We start from the raw sequence: 14,853 nt of genomic DNA, 5'->3' as shown, positions 1-14,853 counted from the left end.
TGTATTGTATGTGTAAAGTATAAGGTAACACCCATTTTGTCTTACGTATTTTTTTTAGCTGCTCCTCACCTTACATCTCTATAGAAGCAGGTGTGGAGGCATAAATAAGAGTTAAATATTTGGTTTTCAGGATGTATGATAGTTAATTCTACTATATCTAAAATAATTCATCATCTGAAATTATGTAAATAATGCTAACTTTTTTTATGAAAATCTACCCACAAAGACAGAATCTAAGTAACATTTGAAATATAAATTTCGTTTATATAAAATATAAAATATGTTTTGTATGTATGTTATATATACTACATATAAGGATTTTAGAGTATATATAAAAATATTTTAACAGATTTAAGGACTCCAACATATCGTTTATAATGTAGATGGTTCTCAATTCTATCAGACTCCAGTTCCAATAGCAATTTTTTAACAAATGATGCAACCTAATAACTCTCTCCAAACAATATATGTAAAGGAGAAAGACAAGGATAGTCATTTGTAATAAAACATATTTATTTTAATATGAAAGTGCTTGTGTATAACTGCAGTGGAAGACATGATAAATGATCAGATGTTTTTGCTTATGTATAGAATCACCATGAATGCTGTAGCTACAAATACAAATTGATACAGGAATGTTGGGCATTCACATGCCTTGAAATTGTGAACAATCCTTTGTGAAGTTCTGAATAGAGCCGAGTTCAATATTCTCTCAATTGCACAATATTTGCGCAAGCCCTAGAAAAATTCTGTGAATATTAAAGCCACGCAAAAAATACATTGTTTACATGTAAAACTTTGTTTACATGTAAAATTTGTATGTGTGTTTTTCTCCTCTATATGTGATATGATGGACATGTTAAAGTTAAATGGGGCATGGAACAGTTCTTCCTTGTGTGGGACATTTGGCATTCCTTACCCTTTATCTCAACAGATGCCAGGAGTATACTCACACATCATTGTTACCACAATACTGCCTTAAATTTTGAAAATATCTCTGAGTGGGTACCCTTGCCTTCCATTGCCACAACTGCTTTATAGTTACCATTTGAGCTTGAATTAAATAAGCCCTGCAATCAGTGTCTAAGTTGAAATTGTATTTGCATATAGTTTGGTAAGATCAGAAGGAAGAAAGCATCTGTGTGCAGGAACCATTTCTATCTGGAAAATTGATTGTAATATATTGGTCTAGGTCAGGTGGATCTTGATGTAGGGCAGGGAGGATAATGCATCAGTAGAGACTGCCATCCATTAGAGTGTCAAAGCACACAGAAAAATACCTGTATGATAAACAGACCCAGTGGTAAAGAGATTTGAAAGTCCATGGACTCTCTTAAAAACCTACCATGGGAAAAGAAATGGAGGAAGCTTTAGGAGGAAAAGATGGAAAAACAGATGCTCTTGAATCCTGAGACAAAGGCCTTGATGTGGAGTGATAATAGAATTAAACATACTTATCAAAATCATGCTGAGTTTGAAAGTGAGAAGATTCTGAGAAACTACTAGCTTAAAGAGAGATTGATGAATGTATTGCTCAAAAGATAATTTTTATTAGATTGTATTTGTGTTATATTTTGTTTTTGCTGTCCTTCATTGTCAGTTTTGAAAGATATCTTTTTCTCTGACTGTGCTTTAATAGACCTCCATCAGTACATAATTGTAGACAGAGTTCATTACGAACAGGAGTCTTCTACTTCGTTAGTCAGGGTCCCACCCCTGGGCAGGCATTCAGGAAACTGTCTCGAAGCAAATTTACCCCTCTTTTCTTCTTATGATTTTATTGATTTGGAAGGTTTTGAGATTGATGAGTAGAATGAATGAGAAAATAATTATGACAGAAAAGAGCAAAGAGCAGGGAAATAAGTAAAGAAATGTTGATGAACATTATGAAACTTCATTCCTTTTTAAAGAATTAAACAGATTTTGAGAAAAGTTATACCCTTTTGGGTAACAAAAGCAAAATAAGTTTTTTGCCTTTGGCAAATGTTTATCCTTGGAAGGTCAGAATGCCTCAGATCTTTCATAAGTCCCTGTTTTCATATTCTTTTTTTTAAAGCATGCTTCCATTTGGAATTTTAGAGCTTTGAATACATCAGATTCTTTTTTAAACTCTGATGCTGTCAAATACATCTTCTTGTGGTTTTCACCATTGTGCCTTTTCTAATTAATATTTACTAAGCAACTGTGGAGCAAAAATCCTCATATGGAATCTTTATCTTGCCAAGTTCCCTGTATGGATTTAGACCATGTTATTTGTATTCTATATGTAAAAGAACACCATAAAAGCTTTCATGAGTTTTATCTGTAAGTTGCTACTGCAAAAATGGAGAGATATTCAGATGACTTTAACTGGATTTAAACAGAAATTTTGCTGTGTGCTACAGCTAGATTTGTTGAAAAGTATATCATAGGCATTAACAAACTAAAGCAGTTATGAATAGTTGTTGAATAATAATATTGAAAAGTACATATTTTGATTATACGTTTAGATCTTTTAATTAATTTATGTAGTATGTCTTTTATGTAATCATATTGTATTAACATTTTTTTCTTGTAGGGAACAAATGGCCAAAGAAATGTCAGAATATTTGAGTAGGTTAGTGCAATGTAATTTGGGGAAATAAGTATTCGCCTCAAAATCATATTTTTAAATTACTTTTGATTATTTGGACCAGAACCTGTTATATGACTAGCCTGTTCTTTCTATCTAAAGTGATATTTCTTTCTCTACAAGAAATATCACTTTCCCCTCACTCTACCCAACAAAGAAAAAGATAAAAAGCAGTATTGCTGTAAATTCTTCTCAGCAGGGATACCATTGGCATTTAGAATGGGACGGTTCCTTGGCAGTGGTACTCTACTGCTTATCTCTGGCATCCACCAGCTCAGTGTCTGTAGGGGACGTCTTCCCCTCAGCGTAAAAAAATGAGTATTTTGCAACTCTCCTTGGGGTGGTGCTGCCCCTAATTTGGGAACCACTGTGCCTTATTGAAGAGGAAGTAGGGGAACAGTATGGCTCTTGATGGGCTCCGCATCATGGCACATAGTTTGAAAATCACTGGTGTAAATTGAGCCACCAGCAAGATCTGGTCCATTACTTTTATAAATGGATATTAATCACTAACATGTTAATTCTTAATTTTGAAGTTATAAAGATAATTAAAAGTGTTAATATATTTTTTAAAACCAGCTTTGCTACTCTTTGTTTTCTTTACATGATTGTCTTTATAGAAAGTCTGAATAATCAGCAAATTACCCATTTATTTTACTATTTTAGTAACTCCAGAAATGAGGGTGGGGAAACATTTAAACGTGTTACATTGATGTACTTCTTTGGATGCTATGCTCTTTGTAGATGTACTTTTGTTTGAGGTAAGAAGAAAGAAAAGTTAGTGATATTAAAACCATATTTTAAGCAATAATCATTTGAATTTAATGTAATTTTTAAAAGTATCAAAACACATTTTACATATATTCTAACACCTTACATACATTCTGACAATCTATAAAACTGTATATTATGTAAATTTACCTTCTCTTTCAAAAGAAAAGATAGCAACAAGAACAAAACATAGTAATTTTCATCTGCCCTCCTAGAAAAGACTCCAAGAACAGCTTAAAAAGGAAAGGATTTTTTTTTTTTTTTTTTTTTTTTTTTTTGGTTTATTGGATGGTAGTTTAGGGATGTAGAAAAGACAAAGAATATTTGAATAAATGTAGAAGTATAAGTTACTGTTAAGGAATAGAGAGACCTTGCTGATACATAGCTGGCTGGTTTTGAGCAAAGCAATTAAGACCAAAATGCTACATGGAAAATTGCCAGTTATACTGCTTATGGAAAGTATAGATTCTCTAAAACAGATTTTAATCATAAAAATACAGAAAGGACTAATGGCCACACATTCTTTAGCTAGTCTTATACGTAACTGACAATCACTGTGTCAAACAATTTTAAGTATGTAGGATGAAATATGCTATTTTTTATTCTCTAGGATGAGAGCATACTCAGGCTTTTTAAAGAATCACAGGCACTTTATTTATTTCCTTTTTAAGCTTAATATTGAAAGAATAATTTTCTTCAGGAAGAAAGTAACATATTCTCAGACATCATTTTTCATTTAAGTCTTTGTCTTCACTGCTTGCAAGGATGGCTGTTATCTTTCAAAATGTAAAAGGCTGAGAAAATACATGTTTATTTTCAGGTATTGTATCTTGATCAACCCTCTTTAAGAGGAAATATCTTCCAGGTAGTAGATGATAAAGGAGAATTTCCTTGTGTGATACTTAAGAAGCAACACATTTGTTCTTTAATACATAGTTATTTTTAATATTTGTGCTACCTTCATGTCTTGAGATGTGACATATTTAAACATTGAGCTTAAAGTCTTGCAGCATATTGAGTGTCTGCTATTTGCAAGTGTAACCTTTTGCTGAAAAATAAGTTTATTATTACAGAAAAGAAATTGTTCCCACATTTTTTGTTTAATGATCTCAAATTATATGCATAAAAATAAGTCTTAAAGGCCAGATGTTGTGGCTCATGCCTGTAATCCCAACATTTGGGAGGCTGGGGTGGGTGGATCAGTTGAGCTCAGGAGTTCAAGACTAGCCTGGGCAACATGGCGAGACCCTGTCTCTACAAAAAAATATAAATATTAGCCAGGCTTGGTGGTGTGTGCCTGTAGTCCCAGCTATTCAGGAGGCTGAGGTGGGAGAATTGCTTGAGTCTGGGAGGTGGAGGTTGCAGTGAGCCAAGATTGTATCACTGCACTCCAGCCTGAGTGACAGAGCCATCAGACCTTATCTTAAAACGAAACAAAACAAAACAAACAAACCCGAAAACCAGAAAGCAGGCCTTAAAGCACTGAGTAGCACTGTTTTTGGAAAAGTTGAATTTACTTCATTTTATTGAGTGCTTTGGATTTTCTTTCTTGCCTCTTTCCCTATATAAATGTGTCACTAAATGGAGCATGATACAGCACTTGTGCCCTTTGAAATCTCTGTTACCTCATGAGCTAAAACCTCTTTAATTTACTAGTTTTCTTATTGCTTACTAAATATGAGGGTGTGGTTTTTGTCTGCTCATAAAACTTTTCTAAGTGTTGTTGTAGCAGTGAAGTCTAAAAAGAGTTTCCAGATTCCATCTGTTCTTTTAGCCAACTTTAATGACTAATGCAGTGGGTTGCAGGTTTGGCTACCTACATCTCTGTAAACATCCAGAGGCCCAGGGATGCTCTGAGCCACTGTATGTGAATGGAGTTTGGCCGTCTGTAGCTTTCAGCAGTCTCTCCAGGTGATTGCACTGTGCAGCCTAATGACTCATAAACCTTTAATATGCTTTTAATGATCTTTCAAGTGTGTTAAGGATTTTTTTTTTTATTTTGAGGAATATGTGTCAGTATATTTTTAAACTTTAAATGTTCTATAAGTAAAAACATTGAAACTGAAGTCTGGGGGAAGTTTGCGGAACTAGAATATTAGAATCTAAAGTTTGAATTTAAAATCTAATATGACTATCAAGTGGCATGCTGGAAAATTTTAATTTATTTGGCCATCTTTTAGTATGCCATTCTTAATCTCATCTGTCAAAGAAATAAAAATTATGTTTTTCTAGTAGCTGTTTCCAGTTTTCAAACTTACGCATGCCTTCTTGCCTCTTTGGTCAATGTTTTCTTCATGTTTCTGGTTTAAACATGCAAAAATATATAATAATTACAGAGGTCCTGCTGTACAAGCCACCAAAGCAGCTGCTGGTACCAAGAAATATGATCTTAGTAAATGGAAATATGCAGAACTACGTGATACCATCAATACTTCTTGTGGTAAGTGTTTAGAGAAGATCAAAAATAGAAAATGTTCATAGTGATAAGTGATGAATACTAGATTGGGGTGGTGTGTGTGTGTGTGCGTGTGTGTGTGTGTGTGTGTGTGTATGTATATATAATACCTGTATTATCTGAATCTTTTGGTGCATGAATGCAAAGTAACAAATAGAAATGCAATGCTTTCTTTTTAAGGCCATTTTTCTTCCCACAGAGCAATTAGAGTAAAATACATCCCACATAGTTATGTTTTTATTTACATTACAGTGTTGGAATTCAGAAAATTATGAGTAGGAAAGATGAATTCAGAAAACTATGACTAGAAACGAAAGAATCGCATAATTTCTCACTATATTCTTTTTCTCCATTGATTATATCTGCATAATTGTAAACATAAAAATGTCTTGCTTGTAAATCTAGTTTGCATTTTATCACAGTGACTTTTTATTCTATCGTCAGGACTTGTAGCCTTTGACCAATTGCTTAATGTTTCTGATTCAATTCCTTCTTATATAAAAGAAGTGTTTAGTCCAGAATTCTGTGGAGCAAATGATATAATATAGTAATACTGTGTGAGGAAATGATCTGTAAATTTTAACAATAATATTCTAAAATGCTTATCTTTATGAATAATTAGCTTACTTTTGATTTTGTACCATTAATTTAAAAATAAAAAAACTGCTTTTGCCACAGAATAATTATATCATTATGTTAGATTATTAAATTAAGATATCAATATTTTTTTTTTCTCTAATTAACAATAGATATTGAACTCCTGGCAGCTTGCAGAGAAGAATTTCATAGGAGACTAAAAGTGTATCATGCTTGGAAATCTAAGAACAAGAAGAGAAATACTGAAACAGAGCAACGTGCTCCAAAGTCTGTTACTGATTATGGTAAAAACAAATCTGTACTTTTGAATGTTTTAAAATATATGTATATAAATCCATGTATCTGTATGTCTATACTTAAGACTTTTGGGTAAAACGTCCCATGTAAATTTTCTCCAGCTGTAGAACTGTGATCCATTGAACCTAGTACAACCTTGATGGCCCGTCTTTTTTTGTTTTTGTTTTTTGAGACGGAGTCTCACTCTTTCACACAGGCTGGATTGCAGTGGCACTATCTTGGCTCGTTGCAACCTCTGCCTCCCGGGTTCAGGTGATTCTCCCGGTTGGTCTATCTTTTATAGCATTATTTTTATGAGTATGTCTTTAAACTCATACTTGTTAAGATACAGTGAATTTACTTGTTAAAATAATTGAGACAAGAATTTTCTTGTCTATATTGAAAAGGGTGTGCATGCATAATTTACACACACACACGATTAAATGTGAACACATCAGGATTGCCATGTACCTTTTTCTTTACACTGAAATGAATTTTACATATGAAAATGAGTTGCTAAAAACAATGATGGTTAGTTTTTATTTTTAAGTTTTCTATAATTTTTATTTTTTGAATAAATAGAGATGAGGTTTGCCATTTTTTCTGGGCTGGTCTCAAACTCCTGGGTTCAAGCAGTCCTCCTGCCTTGGCCTCCCAAAGTGGTGGGATTATAGGCATGAGCTACTGCTCCCACCCATTTTTCTAGTTTTTAAAATTTAATGTAGTTCAGTTTTTAGAAATAGTTCCCTGAAATACCCAGTATTGTTATCTTTTTTATATGTAGGTTTAATTACTTTTCTGTTCCTCCCAGAATAGGGTTGTAGCCTGGAAAAAGAAAGGAATCGATTCATACATTGTCCATTTACACTCTAATTCCTTTGTTTCAAAAATAATTTTACTGCAAACATTATTTTATAATACTGCGAATATATAAGAATGAGAAATATTACCTTGCTTCATACCAGAGTTTTGCCTAGATCAAGATTTGATTTTTCGACTGGGATCCTGAACATGGAGTTTGTTACTTTGTTATGCAACAGGACAAGGTGTGAAATTGGAAAATAAGAGCAGGATAGATATAACCTAGTAAAGCATGCATGAGCCTTAACATTTTAACATTAACCGAGAATACCTGTGATATGTGAATTGTAATTTCAGTCTTTAAAGCAGTAATTGGACTTACTATGTGTAAACTGGTACAATTTATTTGCTTAATTCTGGTTAACATCAAGGTGATGGCAGATTTAATATTTTGTGTTTTTTGTTTTTTTTTTTCCTTAGGGGTATAATCCCAACAGTTGATAGTATAGTTTGGCAATGCAGGACCCAAGTTGACATAGAAAATGAGTTCTTGGTTATATTTTGCTTCCCTCACTACCTTCCAAGTAAATAAAAGCAGTCTTTAAATAAAGTCAATTAAATGGTGGAATTTTAGTGTTTCTAAGTTGTTGCAAAGAATAGATTGAGTGAGGGCAATATTATTATTAATAAGGGTCCTATTAGTGCCAGTGATTGCTCAAGGGGTGGCAGTCAGAATATAGGACTGTGGAAGGGCAGTGGGAGATCATTTGTAACCAAGAAGTGGCAGGTGGAAGCCACACTAAACACTATGACACCACTCTCTTCTCCAGTTTCACGTTTTTTTCCTCTTTGAACACAACAAAGTGATGATGTTAGCTGTTGACTGTCTGTGTGCTAAATTCTGACCACAAATTATGTTTCTTCTATAAAAAATGACAATGGGCTGTTCTTTTTTAGCTGTAAATGTTATAATTCCTACCCTTTAGCTTGACAGACTTTCATTATATTATATTTCAAAATTAATACATCTGAATGATTGTACTTCTTAAAAGAGGTTTATGTTGTAATATTTGGCAAACAGGTTTTCAATTAATATACACATATTTATTGTATTTGTGACTCAAACTTTGATACCTAATTGTCTAGCTTTACCCAAAAAGTTGCAGATAATACATGGCCCACCTTGCTGGTTCAGCCACTGTTTCTGTTTGTAATATATTATTTGGGAAAACAAAGGAGATTAGGAAAATTTCCTAAGCTATCCAGGTTTATGAACAAATTTAGGAATTTATGTGAATATAACCCCACACATATTTAGCCTTCAGATAACTTGATTATGAGTCATTTTCAGGATATATTTTATCAGATGTAACTTCTGCTCTGAAAAGTACTTGTCTTGCTTTTCTCTCTTTGTTTTTTTCCTCATATAAAATTCATCCTGACACAGGAACATAGCTAAAAGCAAAGGTAAAGAGCACCAGGAAGCTCAATTGAGAAAATTCTAGACTTAGATGATTTCCTAACGTGGCATTGCTAAACAACCTTTAAAAGGAAGTGCTGTGTTGTCTAATATTTGAAAGGCACAATTCATTAATTTGAGAAATAAAACGATGACAGCTTATGACTAACAGAAATGTAGCTTCATATTGTTGACCTGAAAGAGTAATACATTGACAGCTAATGGTGAACTCTTACAGTAATGCGTAAGGAGCCTCAGACTGTCTTCCTGGTGCTGTCCTGGATGAGCATGCTCTCATCTCATTTATTGCAGAGGGAGATTTTTAGAAATAATTTTTTGGGCAGAGGCAAATTGCCTATTAAGTATTTATGATCGTTAATTGTTTAAACAATGATTTTGGAAAGTAGTTTTATTTTGTAGTTTCTAAAGTAAAAATGGCATGAGTTTAGGATTTAGACAGTTTAAAGAAAACAAAACATACTAAGTGTTACCAAAAAGTAGTAATGCTTTTACTCCTGTAATGCATATAATTTTCTGATGAATTCTCATTTTTTTAATGAAAATTCTACTAATGTATGAAAGCTACTGTCTTGTCTAGTAAGTCATTGTATTAGGTTCTGTTTGGATATTACTGTGTTCTAAAAATCACAAATGAAGTGTAATTTTAAAATTTTGGTCTTCTTTATATGTGCTTCAATCAGAATTTTCTAAACCTAAATCAGTCAAAATAGTCTTTAAAAAAAAATCAGAAAGCAGCAACTACTTTTAGGTAATTCTGAGAATATTTGGTTTGTAGATAGGATATTTACTTGTCAGTCACCACCTCAATTGATGGGAAGGCTTTGTAAATTAGAACAATGCTCATTTAACAGTTTTGGCGTTTTTATCTTTTCTTCAACATAAAATATTTGTTCACAGATTTTGCACCATTTTTGAACAATTCACGTAAGTCAATGGTTGGTAACTCATGAGCTAACTGGAAGATGGGTTAAAATACTTTACAAAGTACTAACTTCTATTAAATGTTGTTTTGCTACAATTTTAAGTGGAATTGTAGTGTGTTAAAGTTGTTATATCCATACTAAGATATATTTTAATTTGAGATGATGCTTTATTTGGATCACTCCAGTATATATGTTTATTATAAAAAAATCTAATGAAATTAACGTTTTATCAAATTACTTGCATTAAGAAAATGACTCGAATTTTAAACTGAGAGTATATACAATTCTTATTGTAGCAAAACTCTTAGCAGCTGATCTTTTAGAATAAAGACTAACTTTTAGGTGCTGGTTTTTGGTCACTGTATTTTCAAACACTGATGGTGTCTGCATTTCTGTCCAAAGATATTTTAGTTTTATAGATAATGTGATAGTGTATACAGGTTTAATAATGAATACCTCTATTCTGTTACATTTATTATAGCTTCCTGTGATACCCATTCTTTGATAATTTAAAAGCTTTGAGTTACCTTAGTGTACAGTAAATCTCTTGTAGAATTAGTTGAGCAGTAATAATTTGGATATAATGTCACATTCATATGCCAACTGGTTGGACCTGATGTTTTGAAGTGCTTGTTACAATTTATAGGTCTGTGTTTGAAGATAACACAATTGAATGTGAAGGAAAGTTATTTATAATATTAGTTTCAAGCTTTTAATGTCTGTATCTTTGTATTTTTCCAGCTAAGCATTCATTTCTAGTCTTCCCCAACAAAATTTCAATTCTCCCATTAGTGAGAAAAGCTATCAAAGACTTTCTGTTCAGTTTCTTAATTTTACCCAGTATCTTAACTTACCAGGAGACTGTTACTTCAAATTAAAAAGTAGGTTACTTAATGAATGACTATCAGTATCATGGTACATTTCCTGTAAACTGGACATTAAATTCTACTTCACTACTTAAGATGAAGGAAAGGTTTTTAAAATTCTTTTTAGTTTTGAATTAGTATATTTTCCACAATCTAGGGAGTTTTAAAAACTTAAAGTAGAAACACTGAACTGGAAGTAGCTCTGGGAAACAGGAACGAAAAAATAGATAAGCACATGTTTGTTAATGGTGATGCAGCTTTTAAAGTCACTAACAAAACCAAGCCTCTCATTCTTTCATGGGCATATATAGCTTTTCTAACTGCTTTTTGCTTTCTCTGGTTTGCAAAGAAATAAATTCAACTGCTGTAAAGCTTTTCCTATTTCTTGGTGTAAAAAGTAGAATAAGTATTTTCATCCTTTCAGTGTTTGCAAATTCTTACAAAAGCCATGTGACTATTTTAGACTTCATATTATATGTGTATTTTATAATATTTCTTTGACACACTTAGATTTTCATAGTAAGATTCTTAATTGAGCTGCCGTAAATGGTTGGTCCACTTTTGAAGTTTTGTGAGTATAAAACATTAAACAGGCTAACCAAAATTATGCTGCTAAAGATGTAAAGTCATTGCCCCAGGAAATGTTTACATTTGCAGATAAAATAAAAACCTAATTGTTCAGTAAAGAAAACTGAGCTGGGAATGAAAGATTGATGTGAATGAAATGCCCAGAAGAATGAAATGAAATGCCTAGTAGAAAAGCAAGAATTTTTTTTTTTTCTATTGGTAAGGAGAATCAAATGTTATAGTTTGCATTTACTTCATTGGATTTTATTCCAAGAGAAATCCGATTTCAGAGTAAGTAAATGTCTTTAAGGGAAAGTTCATGCTTACTGTTACAAGGTGGGGTTTCTTTTGGTCATCAGTCTGTCTAAATATTGTTAATATCTGTGTTATTGTGGCCATGTTAAATCCCAAAATCTGTTGGCAAAAGAACAAATTTTTATGTGGCTTCTACTTTTTGTGGAAATAGTGATTAAATTGACAAATGTCTATGTCCCTCAGATTTTTGAAATTACTGTTTATTTTATTCTATCATAAATAGTCTAATAAAAGTTACTCTGCAAATTTGAACTCTTCGAAAGAACAATATAAATCTAGTAAATAATAGTAGTTTGTTTTCCTGCCATGTGAGTTTATTTTAGGTTACTGTTACAGTGACTTGGGGGAATCTGACAGGGGTTCGTGGCTGGTGGTGGTGGTGGAATGTGTGTGTGTGTGTGTGTGTGTGTGTGTGTGTGTGTGTGTGTGTGTGTTTGCAATGTCAAGAAACAATGGGAAGACAATTCTAAGAAGTAACACTGCATTATATTACTTTGTAGGCAATAAATATTTGCGTTTTGTTTTACATTTACTATTAGGGACCTTTCTTCTTTTTAAAAAATTTTTGGGGTATATTTTAGGATTAAAGGCTCTTTTCTTTTCCCTTGAGCTGCTGGTATAACTTTCCTTGTTCTGTGTAATAGCTCAGCAGAACCTAGCAGCTCAGATTCCTGCCAGGCAGCAGGAAATTGAAATGAACCGACAGCAACGCTTCTTCCGCATCCCATTCATCCGTCCTGCCGACCAGTACAAAGACCCTCAGAGTAAGAAAAAAGGCTGGTGGTATGCCCATTTTGATGGACCATGGATTGCCCGGCAAATGGAACTTCATCCTGACAAGCCACCCATCCTACTTGTGGCTGGTGTGTATGATTCACATGAAAAACAAATTATAAAACCAAAAAAGATTATAAACTCTCTGAATGAAACATTCTAATGTATAATAGAATAATTTATTAAATTTCAAGGTTGAGGGATGGAGTCTTGCGGTTAAATCGCATTTCTAGTTCATTGAGGATTAACTCATTTATAATGTGAAATTGCTTGGATTATATTATGTTCTTAGCACACAGAAACTTGAATGTATCCTAAAAATCTTTCCATTGTGTTTCATCATATCTGTTGATTTGTAATGGCTTGATGAAATGTAGCATTTAACTCTGATAACTTGTTTAAGAGCAGTGTTTATGAATATTGAAAGAGTCCTTGATGGGGGACACATTTTGATTGTTTCTGGTGATTTTATTAAGCAGATTTCCATCTTGGAGAAAAAGTCTTGGAAAATTTTCAAATCTATGAGAATTAATAAGTATTTCAGAGGTACAGTTGGTAACAAATGGTCCTGAAGAAAGACATGGTAATTATCTGATATCTCATGGATACAGGTAAGGATGACATGGAGATGTGTGAGCTGAATCTTGAGGAGACTGGCCTGACTCGGAAGCGTGGTGCTGAGATATTGCCAAGACAGTTCGAGGAAATCTGGGAACGCTGTGGAGGCATCCAGTACCTTCAGAATGCGATTGAGAGCAGACAGGCTCGGCCCACCTATGCAACAGCCATGCTGCAGAATCTGTTAAAGTAGATGTTGCACACCAGCCTTACAGCTGGGAGCCTTTGCAATGGTACTTAGGTAGGGTGTGTGCCCCCAGAGTTAACCATTCCATGATCATGTTAGAGTTACTTCTATCAAGTGAACAGATTTTATTAATCATGGCTTTTGGTTAATTTGTTTAAGGTTAATTATGGTAGCAAATTTGGGACCTAAAAATTATTTTTCTGTATCCCACTGTAACTCCTAAACCTCTCATTATTCTGACTATTACACTTGGGCAGATTCTGATGTTTCTCATCCTTTGCCAGAAGACTATCTTACATCCATCATAATTGTTCTCTAGGAAAAGAGAACTTTTTTCAAAATTCCAAGTACTTTTTAAGGATGGCACAGTACCATATAACTGGAGTAATGAAACATGAGCTTACAGTCTTATAATAACTAAGCCACTTAAAATGATCCAGGCACTGATGTCTTGGTCTGAAAAGCTGTATACTTTATAGATATTTTCAGAAATTTGTGGAAATTTCCTTTAAAGGTGGAAAATCTATTTTTTTCCTCCTTTGCAGTGTCTTACTTGAGTGAAACAGTTCTAAGTCCTAGAATTCTAGAAAGAGCCTTAATGTATTTGATGTAGTCTGTGATAAGAGGTACTAACAGTGTTCAGCATAGATTTGCTTTTCTTTGCTAGCACAATGTGTGTTGCTGTCAGAATATTCTTTTTCTATTCTGTGGACAAATGAAGGAAATTCAGATTGTTTAAATGCCTAAAAGTTTTGAGATAAGGTTTGTTTCATTTAGAAAAGGAAATAGGTTTTAGGTGGCATAATGGCTTAACTGGACTGAATTCAAATATTCTTTCAGCTTCATCTCAATAGCAATTTTTGTATCAGAATCTTGTCCAAGTTTTTTCATTGATTTACCAAGTGTTCTGCTTCCAACATCTTTCTTTGTAAGAAATTTCTAGTGTCTTTTTTGGCCTTTGAGATTTTGGTAATTGTAGACCTGTTTCATAAGCTTTGTAATTCAGAAGCCCTTGTATTTAGTAAGTGCTTGTTTTACATAACTGATAATTTTAAAATGTTTTCTTTGTGTGCTGTTAGTATTGATTCAAATGTCAGCAGCTTTAAGCCTAATATTTATGACTTTCATATTAGGAATTTAAAGACAAAAATACATCAAAGAGTTATGCTGACATAATTCTAAGGAGTTTTGTTGTATTTTAGAATAAAGTTATAAAGTAAAATTATTCTCTGTACTGCTTTTTTCTCCAGTTTTTAGAAACCCTAACCTTTGAAATGAAATTCCAGTGATTTCTTTTTTCCCTAAAAAGATTACCTCAGTTAGGGAAATATTTCCCAGATGACTAGTGTTTGTGAGCCACAGACACTGTCTTTGGAATTGCTTCTCTTATAATGTCTCAGCATAGAAATATTTATTTATTATGATACACGCAAATGATTGTCTTGTGTTTAATTAAATGGTTGTTTCTGTGCTACTAAATGAGAATGTAAATGTGATTATCTTTTGAAGGCTGTATTACTGCACAGATTCACCCACCCTTGGGTCATTTAGTCCCTGTGATTGGTGACAGAGGTGTAGCTACTGAAATAAATGACCTCTTCTGTCTCTTCCA

At 33.2% G+C, this 14,853-nt stretch overlaps 1 protein-coding gene across 1 annotated transcript in view; it reads left to right on the top strand.

Moving 5' to 3' along the window:
- Positions 1-14,853, top strand: part of MYO6 (myosin VI) — a 162,785-nt gene extending 147,932 nt beyond the window's left edge. Inside the window, exons 31-36 of the mRNA XM_032275472.1 lie at positions 2,558-2,596; positions 5,719-5,822; positions 6,587-6,718; positions 9,889-9,915; positions 12,307-12,525; positions 13,048-14,853. Of these exons, the coding sequence (XP_032131363.1) occupies positions 2,558-2,596; positions 5,719-5,822; positions 6,587-6,718; positions 9,889-9,915; positions 12,307-12,525; positions 13,048-13,247 (721 nt within the window). The 3' untranslated portion in view covers positions 13,248-14,853. The remainder of the gene's footprint in view (positions 1-2,557; positions 2,597-5,718; positions 5,823-6,586; positions 6,719-9,888; positions 9,916-12,306; positions 12,526-13,047) is intronic.

Source organism: Sapajus apella, unplaced genomic scaffold (genome assembly GCF_009761245.1).
Source record: "Sapajus apella isolate SASKATOON/1434 unplaced genomic scaffold, GSC_monkey_1.0 scaffold6, whole genome shotgun sequence".
In the NCBI taxonomy this organism is placed as follows: Eukaryota; Metazoa; Chordata; class Mammalia; order Primates; family Cebidae; genus Sapajus; species Sapajus apella.
This window is presented reverse-complemented; position numbering and strand designations above follow the sequence as displayed.